At 33.0% G+C, this 16,995-nt stretch overlaps 1 protein-coding gene across 4 annotated transcripts in view; it reads left to right on the top strand.

Annotated features, from left to right (window-relative positions):
- Nucleotides 1–4,941: 4,941 nt before the first annotated feature.
- The window catches only part of LOC136971993 (cGMP-dependent 3',5'-cyclic phosphodiesterase-like), a 31,969-nt gene continuing 19,915 nt past the window's right edge, over nt 4,942–16,995 (top strand). Inside the window, exons 1-8 of one of the 4 annotated variants that reach the window (XM_067266527.1) lie at nt 4,942–5,109; nt 11,315–11,376; nt 12,654–12,706; nt 12,823–12,897; nt 12,963–13,004; nt 15,093–15,161; nt 15,243–15,376; nt 16,055–16,166. In XM_067266527.1, the coding sequence (XP_067122628.1) occupies nt 11,340–11,376; nt 12,654–12,706; nt 12,823–12,897; nt 12,963–13,004; nt 15,093–15,161; nt 15,243–15,376; nt 16,055–16,166 (522 nt within the window). In that variant the 5' untranslated portion in view covers nt 4,942–5,109; nt 11,315–11,339. Of the gene's footprint in view, nt 5,110–7,613; nt 7,804–11,119; nt 11,185–11,314; nt 11,377–12,653; nt 12,707–12,822; nt 12,898–12,962; nt 13,005–15,092; nt 15,162–15,242; nt 15,377–16,054; nt 16,167–16,995 lie in introns of those variants that run through there. The other 3 variants (XM_067266524.1, XM_067266526.1, XM_067266528.1) reach the window with 3 other exon arrangements.

Genomic DNA, 16,995 nt, shown 5'->3' with positions numbered 1-16,995 from the left:
AATGCGAAGTCATAAGCTATAGACTCTATAATGCGAGACCCTAAACTGTTAACTCATAATGCAGAGTCTAAGTTACTATAATGCGAGGCTAACTGTAGAGCAAAGATCATAAGCTGACCTAAGCGAGACCCTAACTGTTAACTCATAATGCGAGGTTCTAAGCTGTACTTATAATGCGAGGCCTTAAACTGTAGAGTCATAATGCAAGGTCGTAAGCTATAGACTCATAATGCGAGACCCTAAACTGTTAACTCATAATGCGAGGTTCTAAGCTGTACTTATAATGCGAGGCCTTAAACTGTAGAGTCATAATGCAAGGTCATAAGCTATAGACTCATAATGCGAGACCCTAAACTGTTAACTCATAATGCAAGGTTCTAAGCTGTACTTATAATGCGAGGCCCTAAACTGTAGAGTCATAATGCAAGGTCATAAGCTATAGACTCATAATGCGAGATCCTAACTGTTAACTCATAATGCGAGGTTCTAAGCTGTACTTATAATGCGAGGCCCTAAACTGTAGATTCATAATGCGAAGTCATAAGCTATAGACTTATAATGCGAGACCCTAAACTGTTAACTCATAATGCAAGATTCTAAGCTGTACTTATAATGCGAGGCCTTAAACTGTAGAGTCATAATGCAAGGTCATAAACTATAGACTCATAATGCGAGATCCTAACTGTTAACTCATAATGCGAGATCCTAACTGTTAACTCATAATGCGAGGTTCTAAACTGTACTCATAACGCAAAGCTCTAAGTTATAGCAAGACTTTAAGCCGCAGCTAGTATAGCTTACGTATAAATCAGGCCCCACTTTCTACATTAAACGGTAATTAAAATAGGACACTATAAGAGCAACGTAGTTAATTTATACACGAATTAAATTGAAATAAATCGAGTTAAAATACCCCAAAAATGATTAAATTATCTGTAAATTATTTGCCAGGTTACAGAGGGAAGACGGTAATTTACGAGTGGGGGGAGTTTTAATTAACGAACGTTTACGTCATTGTGGCCTAATTATGATTCATATTGTTGGACGGTAGACGTAAACAACGCCACGATTATCCAAGATTCAAACCGAGGGATTTCCTACGACTATATATAACGATAAACGTCTGAAGACGGAGGAGATAAACACAAATAAAATATGGTGTAACCGATAATGGGTTACATGTGGCGGCAATTTGTCGGTTTTATTATATTCTAAATTCCTTATCGAGTCTTCTTGTAGATTTATATCCCCGCGTGACTAAGACGTTGGTGTGTTATTGCTTGGACACTAAGCTTTGCTCAATATCGATCTTTGACATGGAACTGCGATAGTGTGACGTCAATTGGTTACGTACCTATCCTGTAAACGTGGTTACTGTCATTGTAACAATTAAATAAAGTTTTTTGTGAAGGGGTACGTTCGTTTAAATATGGAATTTTATGCTTTTAAATTAAGAAGTGGTGTGTGAAGGTCCCTATTGTTGGAAAACACTGTGGACTCTCCTTGTTTCCGTGTATGTGGTGTTGAAGAGTTTCTCCGGTGAGGAATTTTTATGTATGGATTCATAATGATGGATCGGTTTGTAGAAATTTGCAGTTTCGATTGTATGGGGAGACGGAATGGGAAGGAAAATTGGATGGAAAGTGGATAAAAGTTGAATGGAAAACTGTAGATTCATCTACATTTTTCGTTCTATAAGGAAATGGAGAACTGTGGATGAAATGGATGGAATGTAGATGGAAACTGGGTGGATTGCTGTGGATTTCTACAAATGAAGACTGGGTGGATTACTATGGATGAAGACTGAAGAGTGGAAACTGAAGATGAAGAGTGAATTTCTGTGTATTGTTATGAATGGAAACTGGATGGATTATGTAGAGGAAGACTGGATTGATTATTAGAGGAAGACTGGATGGATTATTAGTGGAAGACTGGATGGATTATTAGAGGAAGACTGGATGGATTATGTAGATGAAGACTGGATGGATTACTATCGATGAAGATTGAGTGAATAGAATGTAAATGAAAACTTGATAGAGAACTGCGGATGAATCCACAGTTTTCCATCGAGGGAGGAGAATTTTTATATGTTTAGATTCATGATAATAAATCTATATATAAAAATTAAAGAAGTAATTTACAGTTATAGATTTGAATCAAGATCAATGCAATGATCCATATACGAAAATTGAAATTATACAGTAATATAATTACGGTTTACTGTACGTTACGACTTTACGATCTCTATAACAATTATTATACAAAAATTAGAAGAATGAAAATTAAAAAAAAAAACAAAATATATCATACAGAGTTCACCGAAAATCCATTAATCATTGTAAAGACTTGTGCAATTGCTATCTTATTGGAATATTTTATTAATAAACTTTATAATAACATGGTGAACTGACTTCTGGAGCAATAATTTTAATTTATAACACGATTTAATTATCCTTTCTGCTTTGTTTCGTGGATGAAACGTCTTTCATTATTTATCGACTGGCAACATTTGGAACGAACATTAATTACGAAAATGTATTAAATAATCGAGTGGAAAAAAGGGCGAGGCCTAAAAATACGTTAAAAATCTCTCCCAATATTAGAAAATAGCAAAAAGTCAGGTAAAAATTTAATTATTTTATTATATTAGTAAATGTATTCGAGAATATTAGATTATCACACGAGCACGCCGCATTCGCTCGTGACACTAAACAGGGCCAAGCCTTAATTTATAGCTTAAGGCCTCGCTATAAAATTAATTTTAAGTTAGTTCAATCATTGTATAGGATGGTCCAAAAGTCCATGTTTCTATACGATTGGATTGATAGAATAAAGGCAACGCAACACGTGGGAGATCTGCCGAGAGGGGTGCCTCTGAGAGGACTTTCTACCCGAAACTGGCTCCTTTTAGGTGTGTTAGACACGTGAAGAAAACACGTGTACACCCTGTTGGTGAAGTACGAACCCACGACAAAGCAGTATCCACTAGGCCTTTTGTGCGATCGTCGACTTTATGGATACAACAACGCAATATATGGACCATCTGCCAAGTAACCGAAGGACTTTCTAGTCCTATTTATGTGTTAGACACGTAAAAAAACCCCCATGGCCTTCTTATTTGCGAGGCGCGGACTGGAAAATCACCAGGTTCAAGTGGTTTTCTAATGGTTCACCAGATTTGACAGAATGGTGGGCCAAGTCCTTCGAAGCTTCAGCTGGGTGAATTCCACCCACCACACTATAAATCTTTCAGTTTATTTAGTAATTAGTAACACAAATTCCTCGCAGCCTCGCTTAATATAGAAACAGAAAATTCCTGTAAGATAAATGAATGAATCCTGACCCAAGCAAAGGGGTCAGGATTGAGCAATTAGGCAATTAGGCAAGAAAACAATTAAAAAAATAAGATAAAAATTCCTTTCGAGCTTGTAATGCCTTAGAAATGCACACAAAGATAAATTGTTTACTCCTCTAAAGAAATGATGAAATTTTCATCCCAACTTATCATTTAATCAAATGGATGAAGTAGAAAGATGCTCATCGAGTAGGAGAAAATATAATTTATTTTTAAAATTAAAAATAAACATTTAAATGTTTTTTTTTTACTTTATAATTTAATAAATTATTAAATTTACTGTTTATTATTAATTTTTATACATATTATTATTATATTTTTAATAAATTACATGAATACAAAAGTATGCTTCTCTAATCCAACTCCAGCATCATACTTGAAAACTAGATTTAAAAAATATTTAATATTTAAATATTCATTTTATTATTTAAATATTCATTTAATAATTTATTTAATATATTGTTAATATATTTAATGTATTTAATAGAAAATTTAGTGAAGAAATTTACCTCCCACGAAATGTTTGCCTTTGTTAAGTACATAAAAGTAAAGAAAAATACACTTTATATATCAAAATTTAACGATTTTTTAGAAAATATAATATCTTTTCTAACAAATAAATATAATATTTTTTCACAGAATTTAATAAATTATACGAAAATAATTCATTTATTTGACCTTATGTAGTGATTTCTCTGAGATGTCGGTTTTACCGCTAAGCTCCGCTGTCGTGCAGTGAAGCAACAGGAGAAGTTTCAGGGGCTTTACAACTTTCTATTTTTACAAATTTCTCACTAAAGTAACACATAAATAAGTAATTACCTTTGCCATATCCTTCCTTTCAACCGGTTTTTATCCATTAAATAAATTAAATCTGTGCAAAGACGTTGAGAAAACGTGTATATATATATATATATTTAATTAACATAAGTCTACATTAAATGTATTTTTTAAGAAATAATTGCTAAAATATTTTTAAAAAATAACCGAATAAAATTATTATAAAATAAACTTTAAAAGTTTATAAATTATATTATAGAATTTACTGTAAAAATATTTTTAAAGTAGTTAAGATACAGCCAAACCTGTAAACAACGGCCACGGATGGGAAAGGAAGCAGCGATCGGTTCTAGCACTTTTATTTAACCTTTAACGAAAATGTGGCCGTTATTAAGAGGTTGGGAAGAAGTATAGGGCTGTAAAAAGGGTTTTTTAATAGCTGAATACACAGACAACAATCTTTAGAGGTGGCCGGCGTAATTTAATTCCCGAAAAATTCGTCACGTAACATAATTTAGAGGATTTTAAAGAGCTCATTAATATTTACTCTTTATTAAATTATTTAAAGAGTACATTAAATTATTACAAAGTTTGTAACAAATTCACGAACTTGTATCACCTAAACATTAAATTTTATTCCAGAAAATGTGTATATAAATTTAAAAAAAACAACAACAACACGTTAAGTAGATTAATTTAAAAATATATTTTTACTGTAAATATTTACATGTAACGTTGTATGCAGGTTGATAAATGAGTTAAGTATCAGTAGTCATTCCTCACCCCACTCCAGTTAAAGTGGAAGAGTCTTTATCCAACTGACTCTTTCGATTTTTGCTTCCTACTTTACAAGCTTCCTCAGCTTCATTCTTTACTTACAAGTTACGTTCGTATGTCAACCCCTCTTTAGTAATCTCTCCTTATCATCCTTTAAGTACAGGTACTTAAAGTGTAATAAATGATCCACTGAAAAGGTAAGAAATCATTTTCTTTAAAAAATAAAAAGCTGTCCTCCTTTACAGGTTCTCCAGCTTTAAAATTGTTTCTAATTTTAATAAAAGTCACGTTTCTTTTTATAAACAATTCAGGTTAATAATAACTTGTTTAACACGTAACCTGTCTATTTTTAAAGTTTATTTAAATGGAAATCGCTTTATTTATTAAATTTCGGAGCGTTAAAGTTTTTAATTAATTCTTAAAAGTTGAGTAAGAAGGGATGAATAAATCCTTTCCTCCCTGTTTAATGTTTAAGGAAAGGATTCCTTGATAAAGGGTAATCCTTGAGTACGGAGGATTTTTTTCCCTTATTTTTAATGTTTAAAGAAAGGATTCTTTGAATGAATCCTTAAGTTAGACGAGGATTCTTTCTTCCATTCGTACTCAATGCTTAAACGAAGGATTCCTTGATAGAGGATACGAATTGAAAGGATTCTTCTTTCCCTTCGTACTCGATACATAAACTAAGGACTCCTTAAGAAGGGAAGAAAAAGAAAGGAAACCTGTCTAAAGCGGAAAAAAATGATACCAGCGTTATCTCGTTTTCGCAGGTTTCCGTCTTATAGAGGTCTTATTAACGCGTAGAAATCTGTTTTAAAATGTTAGGTGCTGCTTAAGACTGGTTGAAAGATAGCTCACACGGGAAAAATCTGCGTAAGAAACCCTCTAATTATGATCTCGAATTTGGCCGTTTTATTCAGGTTACGCTACTCGATCGGTATTAAACCCGTTAACGCGATAGACGGGTCTCCTGCTCGGTAATATAGGAAATTGTCAACTCAAAATTTATTTTCCGTTTAGACTGGTGTAATGTTCCGTTTTAGACAGGTTTTACTGTACTAGATCTTATATACAGTACTTTCTTCATTAGGGAAGTTAAAAGTATGTTGTTTTAATGTTAACAATGAATAATAAAAGGGATATTTTGTGTTTAAACACTTCGTTTTTTCTTCTTTAAATATCGTTATGTAATCTGAGAATTATAAAAATATTTAAATAAGACGTTCTAAATATGACTTAAGTGGGTCAAGCCCATACAAAGTACCTTTATGTAGTTCCCTATCGATTTGAGTGACACTAAACTCCAATGTTTATTTTTAACACAATAAAACTATTAATTATCCGTGTTATAATATTAACAAAATGCCGGAATATTTACGAATTAAACTATGAATTAAAATACTTTTTGTGATTTGTGGACATCAAAATGAAAAATAATTCACTTTCTCAGACGTCAACCTCGTTAAATTAACTAAGATTCGCCTTATTTTTCGCCCTTAAGTGGAGAGAATTATGTTGATTAATTGTCAAATAATAAATTTCTGAGATAACACGTCAGGAGACAAATGGGGGATTAAAGTTTTCATGAAATATTATAAAAATGTTTGCTTAAAGTGACTTTTCGTGTTTAATTTTATCACGTTAGGCTCCTGTGTTCCTGGCATGTGACGTAAACTTCCCTCCGCCAAATACAGGTAAAAATATGAGGGCCTAAGCTATAGACACATAATGCGAGGCCTTCAGCTAGTGTCATAATGCGAGGTTCTACGCTGCAGGCTCATAAGGCGAGGCCTTAGCTGAACCCTCTTTAGTTGCAGCTTAGGGCTTGTGCCATGCTTAACAGGGCCCGAATTCGAACACGACTGCAGGGCTCACGAGCATATCTGCCACGTAACTAATGAGAAATACAGGATCCCTCGATGTGCTTCATCCGAAAATTGCAATTTAGTTTGGTATCCACCCGTATTGATAACACAGAACGACTCGACTCGAGCATTTCCCATTATTTATTGTGCTCTTAACTCTGTACACACGAAACTATCCACTCTGCACTCGATGAAAGCGGTGAGAAAACACATGGTCCTATTGACTGAGTGTAAGTGGTCATCACTATCACAGCTTTCAATTCAGAAATGAAAGTATAATTAAAAATATGGTTTTATAAGTAAAATATAAAGGAAAATAGACAGATCCCGAAGCTTTGAAGTGGAGGAGGAGCGAGGTGAGAGCTTATTTAAACACGTGTTTAACCCTCTTGCAGATTACTCAAAAACTCTTTCTATTTAAACAAACACTGGTTAAATCTAACAGAGACTTTACTATTTAATTAACAAGAGACATTCATTCATTAAATTAAACAATATTCAAAATTGAGAAGAGCACTTAATTGGCATAATCAACGAGTTTAATTAGAGTCAATTCGGAGCCGAATAATTGTAATTAAAATGGGAATAATTAAATCGTTACCCCGTATAGAAAATTTCCACTTTTATCTACAAGTTATGGAGGACCGGGAGTGTATTATATTAAAATTAATAACACGATAAGCCGCGGTGTAAGGGGGTGGAGGTGGGTTTGGCCATAATGAAAACTGCAATATGGCTTATCACAGAGGAGATACGTCTAATTTCGCATCGACGTAGATAGATAAATGATACTAAATGATGTCTAGGAGTATCCCTATGGCAACTGGATTTACCTTATTTACGTTTGGGGGGTGTGCGTGAGAGAGAGAGAGGAAGATGTAGAGATTGATCGATGAAGTAAATCGGTGATATTAAAGGCAATTGAAACGTTTATAAGTCAAACGCTCGATCGAGATCGAAGAGTTGGGAGATGGGATGCGACTTGTCTACCTGCGTTTCGCATAATTCGGAAACCAACTTAGACAGGTGAGTGACGTTGACGTGTGACGTCGAAACGGAGACTTGTCCTCTATCGAATTTTATCGAGGTAAGTCACTTTTTCGATAAGTGAGCGAAAAACAAACGCTCTCGACTCCACAGTTGATAACCAGAGTAAACAATAATTATGATCTTCTCGGAGATAATTTACTTCCCTTTTTTCAACAAAGAACACCTTCATTTGTTGCTTCTAAATCGATAAAAAATATAATTGTATTAGGTGTAACAGAGGGGTGATCTATAACACAAGCAAGGTTAGTGAATGTACGTACCGTCAGAATAATTAAAATTAATCATTTTAAATTGTTCCCGTGTAAAATTTAATTGATTTTAGTTTAATATTTTACACGTAAATTATTTATTTTTAATTACAATTAATGTTCTAATCTTTTCTTCAGAGTTTGTTCTACTCCCCAATAACAATACAAGTAGTTATAATGTTTCGAAAACCTCTAAAAAAACGGACATTTTCTATGTTCCTCTCGGTGGCCGTTGTTCGGAGGTTATTTGTATGGATTTTTGTTCCTCCCTAAAACAGTACGGCTGCTGTTGGGAGGTTATTTAATAGGATTACAATTTTTAGCATTTTTTTCCCCGCTACGAGGACCTTTTCTTCGTACCCTTCGTGGTTTCGGGAGGGCCCACAATGGGGACGACCCGTTGGCCCGATGTATCTGAGAGAGACCCCACTAGAAGCCTCCCTAGAGCGCCCACGAGTGGATGAACACCGGTCGTGGGTTCGCTCCTATTAACAGGCTATTCGCGTGGAGTTTTACCGGGTTTCTTCGCGTGCCAAACACTGCACAGTTTCCTTTAAAAGTCTTTCCGGGAGGCACCCCACGTGGCAGATGGCCCGTGTGTCGTATCGAGTTGCCTTATCCCATCACTCCAATTTCCCAGAGCAGATGGCTGACGCCTTTAACCGCCTCCGCCAGCATTAACATTTATGATTCACTTAAACCCCTCTTTAACGCCGTTATCTCTACAAACCCCCGTTATTACGACTAGTATTTAATAGCGTATTCGAGTAATCCCGATTTATGGCGCAGAATAGGATAATTTGATTTACGACGGAGGAATAAATTAAGCGGTAAATGCGGGTTCTAAACCGTATATAAAACAGGTTAACAATCGCCGCGTGATGAAGCGCAGAATAGGGGGAGGGAAAATTCCTAATTTCTCCTTAGCATCGCGAGCACGACAGAAACTAGTTAAAGTCGTGCATTAAAGTTCTGCCTAAATAAATAATTCCTTCTTCTCTAAGGCCATAAAACTAAACAGGATTTTTATTTTCCTTGTTAGGAGGAAGAAGAGAGAGAGCGTTAATGAATCAGTCGTTAAGAACTTGTTAGATACTTTGACTAACTCCTGATTAGTCCGTATACCGATACATCCCTTCTAATTACAAGTAATTTTATTGTGTTTCTTACAATATAAAACACTAAAAACTCATCCCTGGCGCTAATTTTCATATTAGTTTATATTTTTAATCTTTCCGCTCCGTGGGCAATAAGATACCGCCCGTGAACACTACGAGGGCCTCTCTGTGTGCATTTTAACCATGCCCGTCATAGTTTCGGCCGGGCCGACGATAGGGATGTAGCGTAATCAGGTGGCATTACGGTACAATCCCCCGAAAATTTCCTGGGGACTTTTGAACGCCCGAATACGAACCCGAATCCTCCGGAGCGGTAGGTTGAATGCCTAATTTTAACCTATAACTAAAGTGTTTTTTCCGGTTTTATGTAATATTTTAACTCGTTTTTCTTTACATGTTTTAAATTGATATTTAAATTTAGTTTTCTGCTTTTAAAAATAAATGTTTGAAATGTGTTCTACGCCATTTTTTATTTTTTTTTTAAAGAGAATTTTCTTTTCTCTCTGTCTAATCGCGCCGCTTTGGCTTTATTTTACAATTTAAACGAGATTTCTCTTTCGAAATTTTCTATTTTTGTAGTTGTTTGTCTGTCCTTTGTTATATTTTTCAAAATTTCTTTTTATTTCCTTCAAGAACAAGGCCTACATCTTGGATGAGTTGATAAAGTGGAAGAGTTCTTAATGGTATTTCGAGGACTCTTGTACGTTTAAATCCACGTAAAAGCGAGGAAAATAAAATAAAATAAAAAATATATCATCAGATTTTTAAAAAAAATGTAGAAAATTCACTTTTCAAACAAAATTTCTTTCCTCTTTTTTGGGCCAAATAAAATTCCTCAAAAGTCCGCCTTGTTAAAGTCTGTTCAAAAATTGAATTATTCAAGGAAAAAAAAAGAAAAAAAATATCGTTTTTTAACATAAAAATCAATAAAAATATTTATAAAATTTCTAAAATATAAATACGTTCGAGTCTGTAAGTAAAATATGTCTAAAAATGTCATTATATTATTAATATAAAAATCCATATAGACATAAATGCGTTCATTTTTTAATAATTAATAACTCAAAAATTATTTTTTATTATTAGAAATAATAATATATAATTTTGAATTAGATACTAGTTTTAAATTTAATTTTATATTTAAAAAAAAACAACTAAAATTCGAATTAATTTGAAATTTATACATTTTTTTCGCCAGATGGCATTTGATAATGACTTAAGTTGCCATCTGGTATATAAAATTGGAAATAATTTTTAAATTATTTAAAAATTTTAAAACATTATTATTATTATTATAAAAACAAAATTAAAAGAAAAAACGAGGCTTTATAAATTATTCGACTTAACATTTTATTATAACTGAATAGACAAGGTTATCTGCCAATTTATCTGTTTTTCCTCGTAATAAAAAGCTTGACAACGTGCCAAAGGACGTCGGGAGTTTTTGAAAATTTAAATAAACATCGTTTTCGTGATAATAACAGCAAAAAAATATATTAATTTATTTTTAAATACGGAAAATTTTACATAAAAGTTTAAATTTATTTCCGATATTTCATTTTTAAAAAGTAAGCGGACAGACGAAATTATGTAATGACGTCATAAAAATAATTTAAATTAAAAAAATAATAATAAATAATAATAAGAAATTCTAAATAAAAATAATCTTAAATATTTTTATTAATTATTATTATTATTTAAGAAATATTTTTATAAATATAATTTCTTACTTTATCGTTTAAGAAATAATTATTAATAAAAAAAAAAATTAAAATAGTTTCGTTAACGCATAATTTACTTTATAAATTATTTTTACGTGTTTAATTAGAGTAAATTCATAATAAATTTTATCTTTTGTTAAATGACGTTTAAGAAAATGTCGATTGATCGTTCGCGGTAAAATAAGTTAAGCGGAAACACGTGTAGTGAACGAGTACACACGTTAGGTAAGGGAACGTCAACATCCGGCGTGGTCGCAGGTGATAATACAGGTGTTGCGTGTTTACGCTTTAACGCCATCATAGGCGATATTTACTTTTATTTTTTACTCTTTACTCATAAAATATAGATTAAGCCACTGCCTAAACACAATATCTCTCTCTCTCTCTCTCTCGTCTACAGAATTACTTGTACGAGACATGCCAAGATGATATCAGATCCTGCTGAATTGTTAAAGTTGTGTGGTGAGTTTCAAACTTTCTTGCTTATCTTGCTTCATCTTAAGTAACTTTCTATGATAAAAAGAAAGAAACTAGTCTTGTAAACACTTAATTTCTTCAAATTTTTTTTGTAAAAACAAGTTTAGAATCCTCTGTTAATGCTAAAATGTGTAAACCAGGAAGATAAAATATACACTGTGTATGTATAAATAGCATTTTACCTCCTGTGGTGAACAGCTACTTCACTCACATGCACCATACTGGAGCCTATATTTAATTATATCACAATAAAACATCCCTGTTGTTAGATTAACAAAGCTGTTTACTTCTATACAAAGTTTGTTGTTTTGTGATTTTTATTATGTAACAGTTGAGAATTTAATAACATTATGTAAGATAAATATTACTTAAATGGTTTTATATTACAAGAAAAATTCTATTTATTTATTTATTGATATATTTTGCATATTTCTGATTAAATATATATTTAACCCGGGAAAATCTTATTAAAAGTCGGGGGTCGTCTTATATGCCGGAAAGTACGGTAGTCTTACACGGCGAATATATCCCAAACTCTATATTTTAACCGTAAAAGTTGGGGGTCGTCTTATATGCAGGAAAGTACGGTACATTACGGTGCTATTATAACATTCCTGACATTGTTTAATTTAATATAGAAACTCGATAATTGGAATTGTTAGAATCTACATAGCACAGTTTAATGAGATATTGCAGATTTACTTGTTTTTCAATAATCCATAGCTAAGTTAAACTTGATATACTGTTTGTCCTCTAGTGTAGTAATTACCGTAACATTACACTAAATTTCTTTGAGACTATTCTGAATTTTTTCCATATTTAATATGATTTTAAATATACATTATTGATGATATAAATTGAGGACTAAATGCAAATAAACTTTGCTATCTTTTAACGTCTTCTCTAATCACAGAAACACAATTAACAATGGCAGAATTGACCTTTTGTTTGTGACCCACAAAGAAAAAATAGGCAGGGAAGAGCCTCAAAGGAATTGTAGGCAGGAAGTGCTCGAAAGGAAAGGTCGACTTAGTTGTCGTTAATTGTGTTCCCGAGGTCGGGATTTTTAAAAGATTTATCAACGTTAATATAATTTTATTGCCGACAGAAATTTAATTTATATTTTACGAAGAAATAAAGAAAGAAAAAAATTATTAATAATATGCAAAATATATTCCAAAGTAATTTATAATGTTTTATTCTTATTATTTTTTTTAGTTTTTATGGTATTTTAAAATATCTGTTTTGTAATTGTTTGGTAGGCAGTTTCCAGGATGATTCCGCAGCTGTTATTCAATGCAAAATATCAAAATATGTAAGATTTGCTGATTTATGACATAAATATTAATGAGAATGCTTAATATCTTTATGAATATTAATGTAAATATTATTCATTATTAAAAATACTTTGTTTGTTCGTGTCGAATTCAGTTACAGAAACATACGAAGGCCGAAAAAGCATTGCTGTTAGTGGTCTCCGACGATCAGTACGATGCGACGTGTCAGGTAAATTTATTTAAGTCGGTCACCATACCAGATGCTCGATAATGAAAATATTAAATATTTTATAGGTTGCAAATGATGTAATTTTAGAAGAGGAAATAAAATTTCCTGTAAGTGTCAGAAAATTTTTAAATAAGTTTTTTACTTTGTCATATATGTACTGGTCGAAAGTTTCTAGCCTTTCAACATAAATATTAATGTTTTCTTAACTCGTGTACACTAGGAGGACCTTTTTTTAGACCTGGTGAATCCACAAGGGCTTGTCTTTGTGGGTTCACCAGGCCCACAATGGGTCATTTGGATCATCAGGGATGGCACCCGACATATCCAGACAGATCACTCCCAAAAATTCTGAGATTTTTCGACTCGTCCGGAGTAGGTGGTAGGCGGTAGCCTACCACCTACTCCGGACGAGTCGAAAAATCTGTGAAAATCTACTCCTGACGAGTTAACTGCTTGGCAATCTGTCCGTCAATAAATATAATTAGTGTACGTTCGGTGTTTTGCCCATTTAAACTCGTCCGGACGGCCGAGGTAATTAAGGTATCGGTTTACCGCTTTGTGGACCCGATATTGAATTCCGACGGTTGAAAAATTTTGAGATTTTTTCGTGGGTGGTCCGTCTCGGATCTGTTGGTTTGGTTTTATTTGTATATGGTATATGCCGAGAATGATGCCTCTCGGGAGATCTTTTATGGGAAAGTGGTCCCCATTTTGGTGTTACTGATGTGAAGAAAACTTAGAAAAGTCTACATAGCCAGTCCATTGGCAATATCACTTAACAATCTTCGGGAGTTGATCGAAACTTCGGACTCAAGAGAATCGTTAAGCAATATTTGTTTCGTGTACTCTTAATGCAAATGGAGTGGACGTATTGACTTGTACAAACAGTTTCGATTATATATTTATAATGCATTTTGGCAACATCTAAGTTATTAATGTAGCAGATTTATTGTGTTTCTTAATTTATAAGATATATAAATCATCATAAATTTATGTGGTGGTTGTTTTTTAGGGTTTATCTTATCATACAGGTACTAAATTTTAATGCAACTAATGTAAATGCTGGGTTAATAATAATAATAAATTATTGTGTTACAGTATAAATTTAAAATGTAAACATATTTTTAATTCGGGAATATACTGTATTTAACTTTTCTGAAAACCCCACTTGTCGTAGCATAGTACTATTACTCAAATCTTTAAAATGTTTACATGTACACAGTAGCCTAAGTTTACATGATGAAAGCAAAAGCATATATAGGTTGAGTATAACATCTGCTTGGGTGTTGATCACCATGAAAACAGTTGTGTATCACTCATTGGGTGATGCCATTTCTCGGTAACAGTCGATTTTTGTGTATTGTCCTTTAGTTGTTGAATCGCCACTTTAAAAAATGGTGATTCAGTGCAGTGACGTAGCGAGGGGGGTGCAAGGGGGTGTACCATGCACAGGGCACCACTCGCAGAGGGGTGCCCAAATGGTCTCCAAGACAAACTATATGTGTTTCTGGAGGGGGGAGGGGAGTGCCAATAAAGTGTCGTGCACCAGGCACCAGTTATGTTCGCTATGCCACTGATTCAGTGACTCTCATCTCAGTGAAGGTTTTGAACTCATTTTAATGTTGGATGTTATAGCAGAGTTCCAAGCCGGAACACTATTCCGAAGTGTATCAAACAGTTGAGAATGACAGGTTCAACATTGTCAAAGAAAACTCGTAATGATGAATGAACTGTTCGGACTTGTGAAAACATTGAACTAACGAGACAAGCTGTGGAAAATAGCTCTCATTGTTTAGCAGTAATACACATTCATGGTCTATAGATAACGGAGAGGTCAGTTTGAAGAATTTTACATTCAGACCTAAATTATTACCCATATAAGTATGGTTCAACAGGTAATGGTCAACTTTTCCACATGGCTAGAAGAATGCATTGACAAAGATGCCATTTGGACATGGGCACCTGACAAATGGACTAGTCGTATATACTTTTTTGGATTTTCTTCACCTGTGTAACGTGTAAATAGGGACCAGTTTCCCATAGAAAGTCTTAGTGGGATTCACCCACCCGTGGCAGATCATCCATGTAAAACATTTCACAACTTTGATATGAACTACATTATGTTAATCAATTTTCATAATTAAATATATAAAATGTTAATAATAAATTTCTATTGAAATATGTTGTTATTTTAGTTACAGAAAAACAATTTCTTTACGACATTTCCTAAAAGTAAATCTCTTAGGTGTCAGGATATTAAGGAAGTAAGTAATTGTTTTTTTTAAAATATATTTATAGTTTTTACTTTGAAATTTATTAACTTTTCTTTTTAATAATTGTTACAGGAAATTCTTCAGAAGCTACAAAAATTGCTAAAAATAAAAATTAAGTCATTATTATGCATTCCAATTGCTCATCCGAATAACGAGAAAAAATATATTCTACTAGTTTGTTTAATAAATAAAATAGGTTCAGAAGAGTAAGTGTTTTCCTTTCTGGTACAATTTTATGTAATAAAACAAATGCTAACCATTTTAAATTACTCTGATTATGTTAATTATTATCCGAGAAGTTTGCGAGATACGCCAATTGAACCAGTCGATAGAGTAACCGCTCGAGTTTCGTCTTTCATCTACATTCAAACACCTTGTCATCTACCAGCTCTAGATAGAGGTTTCGTATTCTGCAGTTTGCAAAGTTGGAATCACTTGTCATTGTTCAAATGTGTGTAATCTGCAGGAGCCGTTGAACTGTGGCTGCTATGGGAGGTGCTACAGATGTGCCGTAGCGAGCGTAGGAAGAATTTGAGTATCGGTTGAATGTGTGCCACGTGACATAAGGTGCATATATTGAGAAATTGTAAAAGGCAATGTGTAGTTTGGACATTTTCCTAATGTTTTAATATATATTACAACGTTATTGGATAATAGTTCACATAATTATAATAATTTGAAATGGTAACATTCGTTTCAAAGACCCTGTATGCATGGGCGTAGCCAGGAAGGGGCATGGGTGGGCACGGTCCCCCAGTTAACCTGGTGCCCCTCCCAGAAAATTACAGCCTCTACTAGACCCCTCCTATAACAAAATCCTGGCTACGCCAATGCCGGTGTGGTCATAGAATGTGTTATAGATATTTAGTTGTGTCTTCTAAAAGGTTCACAGATGAAGATGAAAAAATAATATCCGAATGTTGTATGCATACGTCACCAATATTATTAAAATCTTTAATATACGAAGAGGAAAAACGTCAAAGGAAACAATGTCAAGTAAGAGTATTAATTAAAATATTAATGCAGTGTCACTTTTAAATTTACCGTGGATGCTTTTTATATTATTTTAAGTTTAATAAATTAGAAAAAATATCTTAGAACATACTCTTACTTTTATTTACTTATAATCCTTATAAATTTGAAGATTAAAGGAATAATTACATAGAAAATTATCATAATTAATCATACAAATATTTCAAATTTTTCATATGACTGTAATGTTAAAAATTATGAAAATATATTATAGACAAAGCCCGTGAAATTTATCGGAAATGAGGAATTTATTATTGTCATCTAGGGTAGGCTACAGCCTTGATAAAGTAACCTAAATTTCTGAAAAATGCTTAATTGCATCACATGACAAATAACCAGACATTATATTTTTATGAGTAGCAAATATTATATAAATAAAATTAACTTGTAATAAGAGATTCAATACTTAATATGTAAAGATCATAGAATATACAGTACTTAGTTATATGTAACACAATGATAAGATAATTGTAAAGAGTGTCTGAAAACTTACTACGCAGTGAGAAATTTGTAGTGACATTAAAGTTATGTGTATGGTATTGCATATGAGACCTATAAATTGTCTATTTAATATCAGCTGACTGTAGAGTACAGCAAACAACTTACAGGTCTTGTATCTAATGCTGTATGTATAACTTGTAAGATGTGAAACGCCATCAGAATACACAAACACGTGAATTCGACTAAAACGAATTTAATCTCGAGATAAACAATTATATACAGAGAAAAAGTTCTTTTGGATTCCCTCGGTCTCTCGCAATACCAATTTCTCTCTTGCTGCCCGATAGCAACA

Source organism: Centruroides vittatus, unplaced genomic scaffold (assembly GCF_030686945.1).
Source record: "Centruroides vittatus isolate TY-2023 unplaced genomic scaffold, ASM3068694v2 contig_2747, whole genome shotgun sequence".
NCBI lineage: Eukaryota > Metazoa > Arthropoda > Arachnida > Scorpiones > Buthidae > Centruroides > Centruroides vittatus.
This window is presented reverse-complemented; position numbering and strand designations above follow the sequence as displayed.